At 30.9% G+C, this 18,468-nt stretch overlaps 2 protein-coding genes across 2 annotated transcripts; one reads left to right on the top strand and one right to left on the bottom strand.

The window, feature by feature from the left end:
• Positions 1-452: 452 nt before the first annotated feature.
• Positions 453-1,848, top strand: LOC132740393 (protein GVQW3-like). The gene is made up of 3 exons (XM_060728287.1): positions 453-737; positions 1,193-1,276; positions 1,657-1,848. The coding sequence occupies exons 1-3, from the start codon at positions 453-455 to the stop codon at positions 1,846-1,848; spliced, it is 561 nt and encodes a 186-aa protein (XP_060584270.1).
• A 4,943-nt stretch (positions 1,849-6,791) lies between these two features.
• LOC132740390 (uncharacterized) lies at positions 6,792-9,795 on the bottom strand. The gene is made up of 3 exons (XM_060728285.1): positions 9,036-9,795; positions 8,093-8,231; positions 6,792-7,644 (listed from the first exon to the last, which is right to left on the bottom strand). The coding sequence occupies exons 1-2, from the start codon at positions 9,781-9,783 to the stop codon at positions 8,098-8,100; spliced, it is 882 nt and encodes a 293-aa protein (XP_060584268.1). The 5' UTR covers positions 9,784-9,795; the 3' UTR covers positions 6,792-7,644; positions 8,093-8,097.
• Positions 9,796-18,468: the final 8,673 nt, after the last annotated feature.

Genomic DNA, 18,468 nt, shown 5'->3' with positions numbered 1-18,468 from the left:
AGCTGTAGTCATGCATTACTCAGAGCAGAATAACTAGCATAATTGTAACTATAGTAACGCGTTACCCGTTTTCAGGTTTTCAAGTTTATTAAATATATCTCAGTATGTAACAAACATAGACATGAGAACAAATTCTAATAATACACGTTATCACAGAGGACAACTTTTATTTAAGATCTTGAAGGAATTTATACGAAAGTGAAAAAAAAAATTTATTCCGTAATACCAGTCCCATGGATTTTAATAACTGATCCAGGTGCTATTTTTATATATAATTGCTTTATTGAATGCATTATAATTTCGACACTGTTTATCAAAATAACAGAAAAATGCGGGAATATGTTTTCGGACGTTTGTATGACGTTGCATAAAAATTTGACGTCATTTGACGTTAGATAAGGAAAATAAACAACGTTTAAAACATAGTAGTCCGTTACGCAGCTACGTTAAAAATGACATCACAAGAACGCCTTGAATTGCGTGACAACATAAAGTTCTGCATGGAATTAGGTGAAACGCCTAAATACACATATAAAAAGCTGCAGAGGACCAGAGGAGAGAATGCTGTTTCCCGAGCACTCGTTTTTAAGTGGTTCCGGCGATTCTCTGAAGGGCGGAAGTCACTTGAAGATGATGAAGGGCGTGGAAGAGGGTCGAGCGTCAAGCCGTCAGATGTGATGTCAATTGAAGGTATTATCAAGGAGGACGCAAGAGTGACCGTTCGAGAGATATCACAAGTAACTGGGATGAGCTATGGAACAAAGCACACAATTATCACCAGGAAATTGAACATGCGAAATGTATTATATGTGCATTAACTTATGTTGTTGTTTTTTTTTTGGTTTTAATCACTCTACAACCTATTCAGTTTCGAATATAAAAATATTCAAATTTTCCGCGCTAATTTATGATTTCGCACGTATCGTATAAACAATAAAATGCACGGATACACATTTGTTTCAAACATGTTGCGTAATTCAAATTTATAAACACTGTACCAAAAACTTAAATAATTTTACAAAATACCTTAATATTTGCTTATCAAGTATAAACATTTGAAACCTTGCAGGTTCACGCCCGGTGGGTTCCTCGCCTCTTGACAGATGTGGAAATGAATAAACGAGTGCAGGAGTCCCGGCGATTTCTCCGACGCTTCAGATCGAACCCGGACTTCCTGAACTATGTGATCTAGACTGATGAGACCTGGTTATACCTGAGAGATCCAGAATCCAAGCCACAGTCTGCTGTTTGGAGGCAAGCAGAGTCGCCACCTCAAGTGAAAGCCCGTGAAGGACGATCTGCCGGAAAACAGATGTACATGATGTTCGCCGACTGCAGGGGATATGCTCTATGCCATGCCTAGTTGGGACTACCATCAATGCAGACTATTATTCGAAGGTAAAATATAATGTTTACTATATTTATACATTTATTAAACAATAATGACAATAATAGTTACATGTATACGTTTCCGTATTGTAACCGTTTTATTTATAAGATTTATTATGAAATAATACTATCAATTAATTTAATCCTTTAAAACTATTTCCCCAATGATTTCGTTAATAAAATCGAGCAACGATATAATTTTATTTAACGTGCCGATGCACAAAATAATACAGAACATGCATCAGAATAAAATACACAATTTAACAGGTACTGAATCGAGATCTTATCCGGGTACTGAGGAAGAAGAGGAGCGACATCCCCGTGGAGCGATTTATACTGCATCACGATAATGCATCGTTGCATACGGCAGCCTCCACACAGCTCACAATAGGTGTCATAGGATTTGAACTCCTGCCTCATCCCCCATATTCCCCGGACCCTGGTCCGTTTGATTTCTAATTGTTCCCAGATTTGAAACGCCAGCTGAAGGGCCAGCGCTTTGTGAATTTGGAGGAGTTACAGTCAGCGACAAACACCCTAAAACGTCAGTATCCAGCAGAATATTACAGGAATATATTCTTCTCTCAATGGCCTAATAGGCATGAACGTTGCATTGCATGTTCTTGCTCGTACTTTGAAAAAGAGTGAATTGACGCTTTTCCTTAAACACTTACGACGCTGCGACGTCGCTGACGTCACGAGTTTTTTTTTGACGACGTGGGCCGGTACCGCGATAGTGACACATTTTCATGGTTTGTTATTCCGAATTATGTAAACATATTGTAAAACAAAATTGCATGTTGTTTGTTGATAAAACAAACTTTCATGTGATATACGTTTTATGTACGTTTGTCAAACAATAAATGAGATATTGAGCCTGTTTACGTAATTCTTGATCACCCCTCGTATGACAACTCGTATTTATGAAACGATTTTAGCAATCTTGTTTTTTTTCTCATACGTATTGACGATAAATGTCATGCGTTATTTTCTCTCCGTTACATTATCAACTGATTTTTCGAATGAAATATAACACATTTTTGGGATTTTGTCTGACATATTTCAATCTTTGAAGCATTTTTATTACACAATTGACGAATGAGTCACACACATTATACCGTAAACATTATTTTTTATACAAATAAACAAAATGGCTCAGAACACTAGGCGACTAACAAAGAGTAATTTTAGTATATAACATAAATAAAATTTAACCCTTTAGTGTCATGTTTGGCTTTAAATTGTTTACATATAGGCCGCTTTATTAATTTGTTGAATAAAATCAGTACACCAACCACAGGAATGCTAATTTCATTACCATACAGTCAACATTTATCATTAATTTATTTAATATGGAAACTCAAGGTAGATTTATTGCTTTGCTGATGTTTGTTTTGCTGCCATATTTAGACATAAAATAACCTTGTACGTTTGTGTTTTTATGTTCGTATTTGAAGATGATCATTTCAAAGTAATACCCTGTTTTTTATCATTCAGATTAATAGTTAAAGCTAATCGCTGTTGGTTTGTTATCGTTGTATGACTGACCACTGTGTAACCTTTAGCTTTGTGATCTATTTTTCCCTAGTGTGACACAGATGCTTAGCCACGTTAAATATCTGAACAAGTACCGTATCAAAATATATGTTTTTAATTTTGTGTTGCATTTAAGTTATTACGTTTTTTGTCCAAGACAAACCTGATGCTTTTAAGATAAAAACATTATATGGAAATACTTTCGAATTGTTTGAATTACAATTGTTATCGGATTTAGAATCAATTATAATAGAGATTCAATTTAATCAATGATAAAACTGCGATCAAGTAACAGTGTCATGAATTATTTTCAGTTTAGAATGGTAATGTGGAAGACAAGACTCGGTACTATAGTAGCAGGTGTGATTTTCGGCCTTATTGAACTTATGTGCTATTTATTTTTACTTCCCCTGAAATTTTTAACAAGTATAAATATAAGTATTTTCTTATGTATTTCAAGACCCTCTATGTTTTAGAAATGCGTTTGTTTTTATTTCTCAAAAGCCTTTTTTGTAATATTTATTTTTCAAATATTATCCCATTTGCGATAACCTGAAACATCTTTTTTTCTTGTATTGTTTTTAGCAATTAGTACAGATATAATGATATAGTGTTTGAAAGGAAGAAGAATAAAATTTATTTTTCAACACTTTTTCAGCATCTAATATAAAAACCCAAGTAACAGATTTTTTTATCATCTACGTTTAGTGGTCTTGAAGATAGTGCTGCTGATGATAATGATGATAATGATGATGATGATGATGAGATATAAAGTATTTATTTGGACAAAATATATGTGTCTTCTTAAAACTGCATGTGTACAAACTTATTGTGTTCTGAATATATTAATATATACTATTACATATAATTAGCATGATGGTTTCTTGAGTTTAATGACATTGGTTCTGATTACCTCTTATACTAATGAAATACATTTACAAGAGCCAAAACTTTAACCAGTAAAAGCTGTTGTTACAAGTGTTGCTAATATACCATAATGCAAGTTATTGTCCAAAGGAAAATGTTCTCAGACCATAATTATTTCTTTTACTCAACAATGTACATTCTTTTTCGTTTATTGAATAAATATGTATTTGCCCTTTGAATAATTCTTTACCTCATAAATATTTTTAGAATACAATTTGTAAGTACATTTGATTTTAATGTATATATAATTGTATAATTATGATGTAAAAACTATTTAAAAAGAATATTTATACAATTATTTTTAAGAACATTTTATTTTTAGTGAAAATTTTACATAGAAAATTCGCATGAAAAATCGGCACGCCGCAGCCGGGACTCGAACCATGGGTCTTTGGATTGCCCGTTCAGTATGCTAACAACTACACCACATTGGCCGTTTCGTTTTTTCTAACTTAATTGTGACGTCATCACTTTTATTACCATAGCGGCGAGCAATGTATTGCTAATTTTACCGCAGATGGCTGACTTACCATTATTTCACTTATTATAAATAAGATTTTATGCTCACATAAAATAATTTATGTCATTGGCCCTTATTCTCACTACTGTAATGAATATTACCCGTAAAGTGTCGGGTTTTATTATGATATCAAGACCTAAATCATGTGTTGTTAATTAACCAATGATTACATTAGATCTATCACAAAGAAATAATTTTGGCGCAAAAGGATATCTCGCTATACTTTATTATACGTAAATATCTAATGGCAAACGCATTTCTTATTTGTTTAAGGCCACTACCGCCAAAGAATGAAAATATATGAAAGAAAGTCATGAGCGGGAAATTATACATAGAAAAGTCGCACGAAAAATCGGCACACCGCAGCCGGGACTACATTTTTCAAAGGTTAACTTTTTTTCTCGAATGGCACGCGACAGTCATTCCTACACATATGTCTGTCTGAACACATCTGTTACAAACAAGTAACGACTTTAAGTAATGCCACCTGTCGACTGAAACTAATGTGTTTCTTGAGTTTAATCGGCGTGAAAAGAGAAATGTAATCTTGAATAGAAAATACAAAGGCCGGCGATAAAAATTTCAATTAGATAAAATATTTGCAAAACGCAAAAACACTTAACTCCATTGTCAGTGAAGTTGATATTTTATACAAAATTATCCCACTCAAATACGTTCATAAATTCACATAAAGGCAAGACGATGAATGTAGCATGTGTTTCATGCTTAGTCATAAAAACAATTTTGCGAAAAAACATAAATATGCAGTCATTAGAAAAAAAAAATAATGCAATGTTTTTGTATCAAAATCAAAATATATTTAATGTCGTATGAAGAGCAAAACAATGGTTCAAACGTAAAAAAACGGAACTATATATCTTGAAAAGGAAGTATTATTTGAATTTTATTAAAGGATGTTACTCTTTTTATGACTTGAAGATATTAAAATGGTATTTAAATCAATATGTTGACAACACTGTGAAATTAAACAGAACAACTTACACGTAAGTTTTAATGACAAAGGGTCGTCTATTTTTATAACAACTAGAAAATGAAAATGTTTTCACACAAGAAAAAGAATGTTTGCTTAATCTAAGAATGTATCAATTGCTTATTGTGCTTTGATATTTATGGAATTATTTTAAGGACAGATGAAAATCATGATATTTTAGCCAATTATTAATAGAATCTCTTCAAACGTGATTTTAAATTTGATCAGTTTTACAATGTTTCAGCTTGATAAAAAGGATTTTGAAGAACACTTATCTTGCAACTTATTGAGTGTGACGGTATTTGCTTTGAGCTATCAAGAACTGATTAAACAAAAGTCCCTTATTCTTTTTCAGAATGCCATTAAAAATGCTCACCAAACTTTTTCTTTGTATAATTTTGTCCGAGGTTTTGTTTCAACAAAATAGTTATTGGTTTCAAAGTCAGTTTTAGCGTATTTAATTACAGTTACTCTATTACAGTAAGTATGTGTGCTGAAAAATAAAGATTTGTCACTAATCAATGTGAGTTGTTGCACATTTATTGTAATCATAATGTATTCATAATGTTTAATTATCTAGCAATTTATTGCCAATATGAATAAAGATGCTTTATATTTTTATTGTTTTTAAGGAAAAAAATTCTAACATATCATATTTTAAAATAAACGAAAAGTAACCATATACTTTCAACGGCTATAGATGTTTTAAACCTTATCCCAAAGGTGTCAAGTAAGGTTGATGTTGTATATACCATGTTTATGTCCAAACTTTGGAAGTGGCCCCAGCATTTAATCATACACATTGCGTAATAACAAATGTCTTGTTTTCAAGGATGATTTTTAGCAACAACTCGTTATATCATTACTCGCTATGCATGACGTTACTTTCTGTAATCACGTGCACAAACGCTCACACACCACTTCAGCACGTTTTCATGAAAGTGAAAGACTCTTGTCTAGTGCCTGTATGGAAATATTTATTTCATTTTCAGTTGGTATAGGGTCTCTTTGAAACTGCTTGACCAAGTATCAGTCATTTAGGAAATATGACAAAACAAAGAAAACATTTATTTAAACATTTTTATTCCAACAATCCTATATAAAACACTCATATTATTAAATTGAATAATATCATTTACAGGATAATTCAAGATATAACACTATTCATACTAAATTTATTCTTGGAATAAAGAAGAAAAAAACATCTCCATAAGTTTTACGGAGATTTAATGACTTTATATATTTACACTTATTTTATATTTACAGCTATTTACAAAGGGTGATGAGAGCATGTGTCATGTTATGTTGCTCTTAAAAAATATTTAAATCAAAAGAACCAATTGTTTGTAAAGAAAACGATCAAAAAAGAAGGCCACACACTAAACTTGGTACGCAGCTTATGAACATTGGTTATTTTTTCTTTTGAAACACAATCAACGCTGTTGAACCATTTTTTTTAATCATTAACTGGTGGAATACCAAAATTTCTCTCGGACATGTACAAGAATACACTCAGGTGCAATATAATTTCGGCGGTTGAGTTATATAGTTTGTCGCATCCACATAATTGCATTAATACATAGGATAGTGCTGGTTCCAAATTGCCGAATTTGTATTATGATTTAAACAATAAACATGCAAATGGCTAGTAATTAGCCTTAACAATGTCATTAGCTACATAACAGTTTTGTGTAATCTATTTTTTAAATTAAAGGAAAACGAAACTTGGTATTGCTTGTATACAAACATATTTGACCTAAAGTCTAACCGATACATTTCAAATAGATTTCTTTATGTATCATACCAGTCTACAGGTAGTGCATATAAATTACAAAGTTAAAAAGTAATCGTATCACCAGTTTTGATCAATAAACGTTTGTGATATCGATGTGCCATTTGTAAAAACATATACACTCAAGCATTTACATTACTTAGATAATTGATATCGAGATGTGTCATCCATATCTGATTGAACACGTATTTGAATTTTAATTTAGTTGCAACTAGATTATTTCATCGTACATCATGGCTGCTTGCAGATAATTAACCCAATGATACAATATTTGTTGACTGTTTAATCGTATATTATGTGATTATATATTCAAAAAAATCACAAAAGTGACTGCCATCCGTTCTTTTTCATTTATTTCGTTTAAATTCATTCATTTAATACGCATAGAATCGTACTGCATTCCCAGCTACATAACCGATATTGTAAGCATTAGAAATTGGATGTTCCTTTCCGCCAACAATTTATTTGTCAAGCATGCTGCAATTCTATCTGAAAAATAATGCAATGTATACAATTTAAATCAATACATTCATATGGACTTTGCAGGTTTTTAAAATAAAACTTCCAAAATGTCCTATAATTTTGATGTATAAGTTAATTTTTTACATGTACATTTATATGTTTTTCCTTTAAACATATATCCAATAGATTTGATGTTGATGTAATTAATATTTCAAATATGATAAACATGCTTTTTGGCTCATTGTTTTCTTCCTGAAATAATTAAAAGAAAGTTTACATGATTAATATTAGAAAGACATTAGTTTACATAATTTACTTATATTACCTGCTAGCTAAATTATTCTTCACATTTTTGATGATGTCAATTTCTATAAAAAATGAAACAAGATGATTTTAATTTTTAAAACTGCGTTTCATTTTATTTGCAAGGCCTATGAATATAGAAAAAAACATTTTTTTAAAATTATGTTAGTACCTTCTTCAATTACAATTTGGATAATGCGATCTGTGTTCTTCAGCGGGATCATCCGTTTCGGTGAACCCATAAAGCGTCCCGCCACACTTGTAGCATTCAACCATATCATTAACTGTCGTCTCGTTCACAGTATATACACCTATACATCACAATGATATTAAAATAAATATTTAGTAATGGGGTTGAAATGAAGACATATCAATTTCGACTATCTACCTTTGTGCATCATTATCCGCTTTGTCTTTAACAATATCATTTTAAAATGTGTTTCTTATTAACTTTGCAAGAAATTTAGATTCTTTCATTGTTTTATTTAAAATTTAAAAAAACCCATATCAATGAGGTAAAGCAAAAGTATCACATAAGTATGTCACATACTAGGTGGAAAATACATTTCTATGTAAGAAAGGCCGGTAATTCTGTATATTACAGTGATGTGAATCTAATGTCGAAATTCCTACTGCCCAATTAAGTGTTTTTAAAGTCAAGCAAACTGTTATATAGACTTATGGACTAACAATTAAAACACTGATAAGATGGACCTTGCTACAAATAAATTATGACAAACGCATTCTTGAACACAACTTTATATACACCATTGCCTAGCTGACATTAGTGAAATGATGAAAACACTATGAACATTCTCCTCATAAAATGATGTACTTTTGATTTTTAATTTAACTGAAAGTTCTTTTAAATGTATCAAGCATGCCTCTTACGTCAAGGTTCAGAGATAAAACGAATAATATTGTGTAGCATTCAGTTTATTTATCGTTTATGAATACACGTAAATCAAATAAATATTACTTAGGAAAATCTTTATCATTCCTTGAATATATTCTAGTGAGTGTTAAATATATTATGATCTTGAATCATGCACTTTTTTCGAAAACTTAAATCTTAGTGTGCTAAAAATGTTTTATCAAAATATATTTTGATTTACCTTTGAAAATGAGACCTACACTGGCCATCATTTCAGCAGTTGGAATTGTATGTGGCCAATCTACCTGTTTGTTAAAGAAGGTTGCCAGACGAATACTAACATCCTCAAACATATCTTTTGTAGTACGACGATTGCGTTGTCCAAGTCGTTTTGTGTTGATGTTGTCTGTGTCATTTGACTGTTTTGGCATATCACCACGGGGCGTCAAACAATAACCATTCCTTTCGTATAAAATTGATGACTTTTCAATAGAGGATCCGGATAAGGCAAGAGTTCCGTTAATACATGTTTCTTCGTTTGCATATGGTCCACTACCCTGCTGTCTTATATTCTCGTTTGCCATAACTACAGGTCGTTTTTGTTCAGTGTATGTTGCAATCGCATAGTAATCACAGTCAGGTCTTCGTCTCATTGATATCACAGCCTTTGGTTTTCCTGACGGTGCAATTGCTTCTGGTGAGCCGTAAGGGCTATGTTCTTCTTCACCAGAATCTGACCCAGAACCTAAGTCATTTTTATTTTGAGAACATTGATAGTGCTCAAAACCTAGATCCTGTCTATTGCTGAAACTTAATGTATACTGCACTTGAGGCCTCTCAGGTGGGTAACACACATTATATGTTTTCTCTGAGCAAGCAACGTATCTCAATGACTCGCATGTTTCCTCCTCTTTAATTTCCTTAATATATAGAAGACTTGCGTTGTCTGTTTCAACACATTCAGTTAAATCTTTATTTGTCGATGCCATATTTAGTTGTTGCCTCTGTAAATATAAACGTATCATTTAGATTTGGTAACGCATTAAGTATTTTCACAAATTTGAAGTAGTAAATGCAATCAATTAACTCAAAGTAGCAACACAATGATATAATGTATTATAGATATTGATAATATTTCACATATGGTGTTTGTTTGTTTTACAGTAATTCTAACCCATAATTGATCATATCCCGGCAGTCATTTAACCTAACAAGTTTTGCTGAATACAGAAACAGTAAGTTTTAATTTCCCTACAAGAGATGAACTATTTGTCCAAATTGAAACACGATTTAATGCCCGATATCAATTGTCACGGAGGAATTTTCATTTTTTTTTTTTTGGTACGGTCGGATTAGCTCCACCAGATGCTCACAAATAAGCTAAGGAGGACAATTCCATTTTTTAAAAACACTTAGTACTTAGGAGGAAGAACGAATGCTTATACATATACATAGTTATAATATCAAATAAATTTTCATAAAGATTTAAATCATTTTTTTTTTTGCTCTGATACGTATGTTTATGAAAAGGAAAATATTTTTATAAATAAATGTTGTTTATGGACCTTATTTACAAACAAGAAAACTTTAAAAATAACTTTGTAAATGCTTATAACGTTTATAACAATTTTCAGGTTTTTTCAAATAACGATTAACAACACATTTTTTTTTCTTAATATGACTTGTATTATCCTTCTGTGTATTAACGACAAGGTTTATTTAACTTTAAAAGCATTTAACCTGTATCATTCGGATTTTACTTCCTTGTTCTACTTTTGAAGAAGATTAATCATGATTTAGTAAACGATCGATGGCATAATTAACTTAAACATTTAAAATATTTGACAAATATAAAAGCAAATGTACTTTACAAAGTCACGGGTCTAGGATTTGTAACCAAAATAACAAGGGTAATGTATATACCAGAGCGAGTTTAACATCTTACTATATTTTAAGTCTTGTCTTGGGTAAAATATTTTCTGTCATAAGTTATGGTTTTTAATTAAAATATATCACTATTATTATATATTAATATATTACTAAAATATAAAGTTAGTAAACATAACAGAGGTATTTTACTTGCTACCAAATCACAGGAGAAAGAGGTCATGGCCCCTTGCTTACCCCTACCGCTTTCAACACATAACATTTCGTTTTATTCGTTACAAATTATTCATAAATAACATGTGAGAAATCCGTATGGTGAAAGGCATTGAAAACAGAATGAATTCATTCTTTTATTTTTTTTCTGTTTGCCAAATATATACAAAACGGTACATTTTTGTTTTTGGTTTGTTTGGTATTTTTTAATTTTATTCGATCACAATGCTTTCTAGTCATATTAACAAAATTACAACACTTAGAAATAATTATTTATTCAACGTGTTGGTATTGGTTTCAGAAAAAAAATAAAACTAAAAAAGATTTTAAATTCCTTACCTGCTGAAATGTTAGTAAATCCAAAACGATTATGAATACCTTACAAGTAGAGAGTATTCATCGATCCTTGCCTTATGACAGCTGTATTATGATTGGCTGATTTTATCGACGGTTTAACAGTGTAGGTTATTTATAACCAACAAAGGTGTTTAAGGTTTATATTAATAAGAAGTTTATTTGAGACATTACAGGTTACATGTCAATGAAGATAATTTGTTTGTACTAAAACTATTAAAATTGGCAATTCATTGTTTCACGGATATGATTTGATCTATATCAAATATTGCGTTAGTTTAATCGGTAATGTTTTCATTTTAAAACATATTGTGTATGTTCTTAGTGATAATCGGGAAGAAAAAATGTTAAAACATCCAGCAAGGGAATCAGTGAAATAAGAACGAAAATATGCTGATATGATAATAAATCTTTTTAATGTTTACAAACACTGATCGGTTATTTTTCAAGTTGTATGAATATTAAAAATGAACACTATTATATACATACATATATAAACATGATTATATAGATAGAGCTCTACGCATTTTGGTTTCAGCTTTTGATACATAGGAACATATGCAATTTTTAAAATCAAACAAACGACTGCACTTTGAGGTAATACAAATTAAATCAATACAAACGAATTTAAGATATATTTTAAAGTAATATCTTGCAGTTATTACAAACAAGAAATGAAGTAGGCGAAATGCATAATGTCGGGTGAAAATAGCAGAGTGTATCCTATTTGTTATATCTAGGGGTTGCAATTTGAAATGAAATATAATTTTTATATGCAATTATATGAATCATAGAATAGAGGCCTTAAATTAAGATATATAAATATGTTTGATGTTTATTGAGTGTGATAATACACTTTCTTTCTTTCATATCAGAAAGGACTATTTACTGGTTATAGGGTATTAGGAAAACATGTCCAACACGCCCCGTTTAAGACAAATCGTGTGCTTTAAAGCCTCGTTAAGGCCGTTTACAGTTACCATTAGAATTTACAGTTAGATATTCCGGTCTGTACCGGGAGCCGTTGTAAGATTCTTTTACGAGATGGCAACACAGAATGAATTTTAACATTGTTTAAAGGGCATTACTTGGTCATTCCGTGAAGATGTAATTTGTTTAACAAACTTTAGTGTCTTCTAAAATTTTAATGATTTTCAATATTGTATACGTTTTCATTATCGATATCATGCGGATCACATATTTAGGATATCGAACATTGTCAAATAGTCTTTTAAAAGAAGTAACAGCTGTAACCCTTATGTAACTTTACTATGATAAACTAACTTGTTACAAGTCATTTAAACAAAATTTGAATTGTTTGAAAAGAAGATGTATAGAAATGGCATTTACTGCACTTTATTACATCCCAATCATATTAAATTTAGGGTTAAATTTCGCATAAAAACTTATCATTGACATAAGAAAATAGTTGACACAACAGAATGCTCTTCAAAATATCTGTTATTTTCAGAAAACATTAACACTTCAAATTATTAGTTATAAAGACACAAGTTGTGTGACATTTAAAGTTGTAAATGTAGTCTGAAAGTAACAGTATGTTACGATGCTTATTCGGAATGACTGCTACTTAAGTATTTAAATGGCATTTAGTAAGATTGAGTGCGAAGTGGGGTATCGATCTTCAACTTAGATATGTCTAGGTTGCAATTCGTCATACCATGGTATTTAAGAAGGATTCAATTTGCATCTTCAGAACACTGGAATCCAACGTGTGTTTTTCGTAGCATATTACTTAAGGCACTTTGGGGTTCATTTCTCGATTTTTACTCAAAGTGTGTTAAAACCCGAAAAGCACTGTAAAGTTTACCGCACTTTTTTAACAAGAAGCGCTTTACCCCAAAGTGCGAAAGAAAAAAATATACATGCACGACATGATGTAGTTTATAACTTTTTTATAAATGTTTTGAAAATATTTAATAAAAATTATCTGATATCGCCTCATTCCCCTCGATACTGCGTGGTTAAGCGCACTTTTAATAGTGTTCTAAAAAAGCAGAAAAAAAAACACATTTATCTCTCTATCCCGTCGAAAACTTCATTATAACAATATCGCATTTCTAGTAGCCACGTTAATTAATACGGCATTGTCGGTTTGATGTTATATACTTGTTTTTAATAAACGCCAGTCGCATGTCATTAGCAAAACTATTTCATTTTAGCGTAACAACAAAATGATAAAAACTAAAGGCCTCAACAGATGGTAGGATATTGAAGTACAACACCAATAAAAACTAAGATGTACAGACAAATCTTAATGTGTGAAGGCTACTATTTCTTGATTTCGGAAACCTTAAGTCTAAGTCTAGATTTAAGGGATAGGACATGTTCTATTTTGAAAATCTTGTTGTACAGATTTTTACAGACCTCCCACAATGACAAGTAACAGATAACCAAATTATCTCCTGATAATGGGTGTAATGAATGAAATTCCAGAACAATTAGGACTAAAAGGTAAACATAGTAGTAAGATGGGGTAAAATGATGTTGAAAAACTCTTCAGGAGACCCAGAGTTGTGGTATGTTCGAATCCCAAAATGATTATGTCACGGTATTGAACTGTCTCTAATTAGGGGAGGGGAGGTAGTTTGTAGGAGGCCGGATAGCTTTGTCGGTAGATCCGCAGTACGTATTTCCGGGGGTCCCAGGTTTGAGTCTTGGTCAGGCTTCACATTAAAAAAGAATTTTTTTTAATGGAGGTCTTTCAATCATTACTCATGGCGAAAATATCTAGTTCATGTCTTGTTAAACAATTTGATCTATCTGCAGCTAATACCATTCCCTCTGGTTCATCAGAATAAAAGAATAAAATAAAATTGCAAGCTTCATTTCATTTCGAAAATATAAAAATGACAACGATTTCACATCAACTGACAATGATTAGCCGTTCTATATCAATATAGTTTCAAATACCAACAAAAATGATTTAACGATATAGAATAATTTCAAAGTCGTTTATTCCGTACAAGTAAAGTCACGCCAAACAAAATGTGTAATACATTTTTTCAAACAAAGCAACGCGTGAGTAGTCCCTATTATATTTGTATTCCAAATAACTTCTTACATATTCAAATGCATCAGATAAATATGTACACGGCGTATGGTTAAGGACATTTCATTTACAGGAACATATGGCAAAGACTGAAACCAAGTAGGTGGCATTAAGTACCGATTCGTATTAAAAAGAATAGTAATTTATGAATTCATATGGCATAACATTTCATTCAAAATGAAAAACGTGTTTTCAGCGCTGTCTGTTGTCAATTCATATGACTTTGTATTCTTTTGACGTATACTGTGAGGAAACGCACATATAATAGGGTTTTCACGATACACCAGAAGTAAAGCCACGATATATCGCGATACGCAAGGACTGTACCGTCATGCATACTATGATAGTTTGCTTCATGAACAAAAGTAGTATTATGATATGACATTAATTTCATTTTTAACTTTTAAATTACACTTTTAACTCAATTTCTAAGTAATAAACAAATAATGAATTAATACAAATAATGACTTAAATATCTCTGTTTATTTGATTAGCATTTTACAAGATAAGAATTACAAGTAGAATGTTTTCAATGTACACAAATCTCTGTGTTACATTTGCTACATTCATGTAGGAATATACGGGCCCTACGTGTTAAGCAGATTTTGTTCTTTAAAAACTAAAGAAGCTGATGAAATATTAACTCTCAGGACTGTGTCACTATCTCTTCCGTGTCTGTGGTAACATCGTTTTCGGCTAGAATGCATGGCCGGCATAAAACTACTAGTAGATCAGCCAATAAAATAAGGATATAATAAGGAGTTTTCGATTCACCAAACGAGGGGATCATTTTGTACATTTTATATTTATATTAAGTGTTATCTGATTTAATATTACCCTCCTAGGATATATTCCCCAGGGAATATGTCTTACATCACCCTTGGGCACTCAAGTCTTGGATAACTACATATTCATCAAATATTTAAGTTAAACTAGACCTTGTAACAATAATTTGAAATCTGATATTTAAAGAATTGTACATGTCTATTGTGTCTCAACTTTACCATTCTTGAACTGTTTTGTTTAAGTTTGTTGTTTTGAGCAAAATTAAATTTTAAAAATGATGTGTATTCTGTTTATTTCCTTGACTGCGTACTTTATAAATATTGTAGTCTTTCGGTATAATATGATAAATAAAACATGGCTGTGGGGTGATAGATCTAGAGGATATTGCCAACCCTTGAATTGGCATACATCGGGAAGTATACCATTTCTCGTGTTATTTACATAATATTTCTAGGCCTGGCAAATATTCAATATCGATATCACTTTAAAGCTTTTATTAAGATGTTTTATTCATCATAGAAATGTATACTGTAACATATAAATTATGCAGACTTTTAAACTCGTAATTATTAAAAGGTAATTTGGTATGATGTCTTTTAAATATTTATCTAGTAATAAATCATGCAAATAGCATGTTTATCAACGATATCAAATGCATCTAAATCAATTTTCTTAGATAAGTGTTCAAAGGAAACATATACATGTATAAAATTAATGTATATACATCAAAATTATAGGACATTTTTGCGGTTTGATTTTAAAGGAAAACTGTAAAGTCAATATGATTTTAATAAATTTGAGAGAGGATATCAATTGTATTTTTTTCAGGTAAAATCAAAGGAAATTATTAGAAGAAAGGAATATTCCAATTTGTTACTGCTTATGATATCGATTATGCACGACCCATTCGCAGCTCACTGAATACACACCCACATTACTTCAGACAGTGATCCGACAGATGCGACTATGTAAATGTAACACGATTTAATGCGTATTAACTAAAATTGTCTAAAACTATCTGCAAACTATGATTACAGCTGTATGGCGAAATAATCTAGTTTCAATTAAGAATAAATCAAAATAAGTGTTCGACCACATATCGATGTGACATGTCGATATCAATTATCTGAAAAAATGCTAATGCTTGTACCATATAGCACAATTGGCAAATCTATAATGAAAAGTTCATAAATCTAAACTGGTGATAAAAATATTTATTAATATTGTTAATTTATAAGCACTAGCTGTTGATGGGTATGATACATTATACATTTGAATCTATTTGAAATGTACCGGGTTGACTTTAAATAATATATTTAATTTGTAGATGTAAGCGCTACCAAGTTTCGTTGTCAAAATGTTTCAGATTTTTCAAAATCGTTATCTGAACCCAATGACATTAACTCTAACTAGTCACTGGCATAATTAAATACTTAAAAACATTTTAATTTAGCAATTGAGAACAAGCAGCATTGTACGTATTAATCCCATTGTGAAGATGCCACATAATAAATTTTGCTGTATCTACAAACTAGTCACACGGCCGCAATTCTATTCATGTTGGATATATTTCTGACATGTCACATGAGAAATTTTGGAATGACAACGTAGGTCTTAAAAGGTGAAAACGATTTTCAAAACAATTATTGAATATTTCATCAATATTTCTCCATCATTATTTAAATTTTGATTGTGTTTGAATATAACAGTTTATACGCTTCCTAAACTAAATTTGGTGTGCGGACTTGCTTAACTTTAGAATAAAAATATTTCTGTTTAAGAGCTACATAAAACATTTCTGTTACAAAAATGCATTTCCACTCCTTGTAAATGATTTTAAGTGTACAGTGAGTGAAAATAATCCTTAAATATCCGCTATGAAGATGCTTATTCTTTATTCTACGAAAGATTTTGAAAAATTCTAATGTTTTATTTAAAAGTATCCTGTTCATAATTCTTAAATGTATTAATTTATGTTTTTATACAATGTATATCATTGTTGGTATGAGAAAAGCTTTAAAATATGTTTTTCTTTGTTGTGCCATATTTCTTTAATGACTGACACTTTGTCAAGAATTTTCATAGATACCTTTCGCCCACTGAAAATTTAGTCTATCTTTCCGAACAAAAACTAGACAGGAGTATTTCACTTTCATTAAAACGTGTTTTAGTTCCCGTTAGAGCTCAGATGTTCGATTTTACGTTTATTCACCAGAACAATTAATGTTTACAATTATATTCGTGTGATTCTGCCGTCAACAGTTTCAATTGTGTAAACAAATTGTTGTTGTTGAGTCAAAGAAAATCGCAAAATGAGTTTTATTTACGTTAGGAAAATCGGTTGACGGAGATAACACCGCATGTCATTTGTCGTCAATTCTTATTAGAAAAGAACGGCTTTATCAACAGCCTTCCCGCTGATAAGCTAATATTTAAATGTGTATCATGTTTATTGGCCAAACACAATTTTATCAGCTAAACAATATACAGCCATTTAATGATAACATCCGTTGCATTTTTTCTTTTATTTTTAATCATCCTTTTTATAATTGTTTTCGAGAAAAAGTAACAATTTTACTAAACAATAACTAAACAATAAGAAAAAGCTCTAAATAACACTCCGCATATATATTAAAAATTGGTCTGAACGTTAGTACGATTGATGTTTGTTGATTGATTCAAATAGGAAATTCTAAATTGATAAATAACGTTTGATTCTTTTCCACCTGTTATATATCAGTATGTATTTAAGTACAATCCTGCTGTATATATATTTTTACAGACGTTGGAATTGGGCTTGGGTATCAAACATTCCTATTAGCGAACACAGTTTTTGGTTTATATCCTTGTAACTTACTCGTTTCATATAACTAACCTGACCCACGCGGGTCAAGTTAGGAAACCACCATTTTATTTTTTATACGCAGAAAAGTTTTGTTCTTTTGACTGTCTAATGTATTAACTTTGGGGGTATTAACAGAATAATTAATGAAAAATCCAAACCTAAGAATTGAAAATTTTGCCTGTGTCTTCCTTTAAACACACGCCCTTAAAACAATATTTAAAAGTTATAAAACTCATGAGTGTTGTAGCTTTTCTAAAGAAAGAAAACATTAATTTCCGGACATAATGTGACTTTGGTTACCTCTGATGTTAAAATTGCCATAATGTCAACATTCTTTTTAATTAACAATTCAGGTATTTAGTTGGTATATGTTTTATAAGTGATTGCGAAAGAAACACACGCTTAGAGTAAACGATACGCATCATGCATGATTTTTTCTCTGTTTATTAGGATCATTCTTGGCTTACATTTACTACGCTCGAAATACATGTTTAGCTTAACCAACTTTTCAAAATTTAG

This window comes from Ruditapes philippinarum, unplaced genomic scaffold (genome assembly GCF_026571515.1).
Source record: "Ruditapes philippinarum isolate M1 unplaced genomic scaffold, ASM2657151v2 ctg6532_1_1_1_1, whole genome shotgun sequence".
In the NCBI taxonomy this organism is placed as follows: Eukaryota; Metazoa; Mollusca; class Bivalvia; order Venerida; family Veneridae; genus Ruditapes; species Ruditapes philippinarum.
Note: the sequence above shows the minus strand (reverse complement) of the source record. Positions and strands in the feature narration are given on the sequence as shown.

Bases quoted from the DNA above. Each gene is read 5' to 3' on its own strand.
- LOC132740390 (XM_060728285.1), bottom strand. From the start codon at position 9,783: ATGGCATCGACAAATAAAGATTTAACTGAATGTGTTGAAACAGACAAC. The intron at 8,232-9,035 runs GTAAATCAAAAT...TGTGATGTATAG, and splicing joins TGTAGGTCTCATTTTCAAAG to GTGTATATACTGTGAACGAG.
- LOC132740393 (XM_060728287.1), top strand. From the start codon at position 453: ATGACATCACAAGAACGCCTTGAATTGCGTGACAACATAAAGTTCTGC. The intron at 738-1,192 runs GTAACTGGGATG...TATGTGATCTAG, and splicing joins CCGTTCGAGAGATATCACAA to ACTGATGAGACCTGGTTATA. The intron at 1,277-1,656 runs GTGAAAGCCCGT...ACAATTTAACAG, and splicing joins AAGCAGAGTCGCCACCTCAA to GTACTGAATCGAGATCTTAT.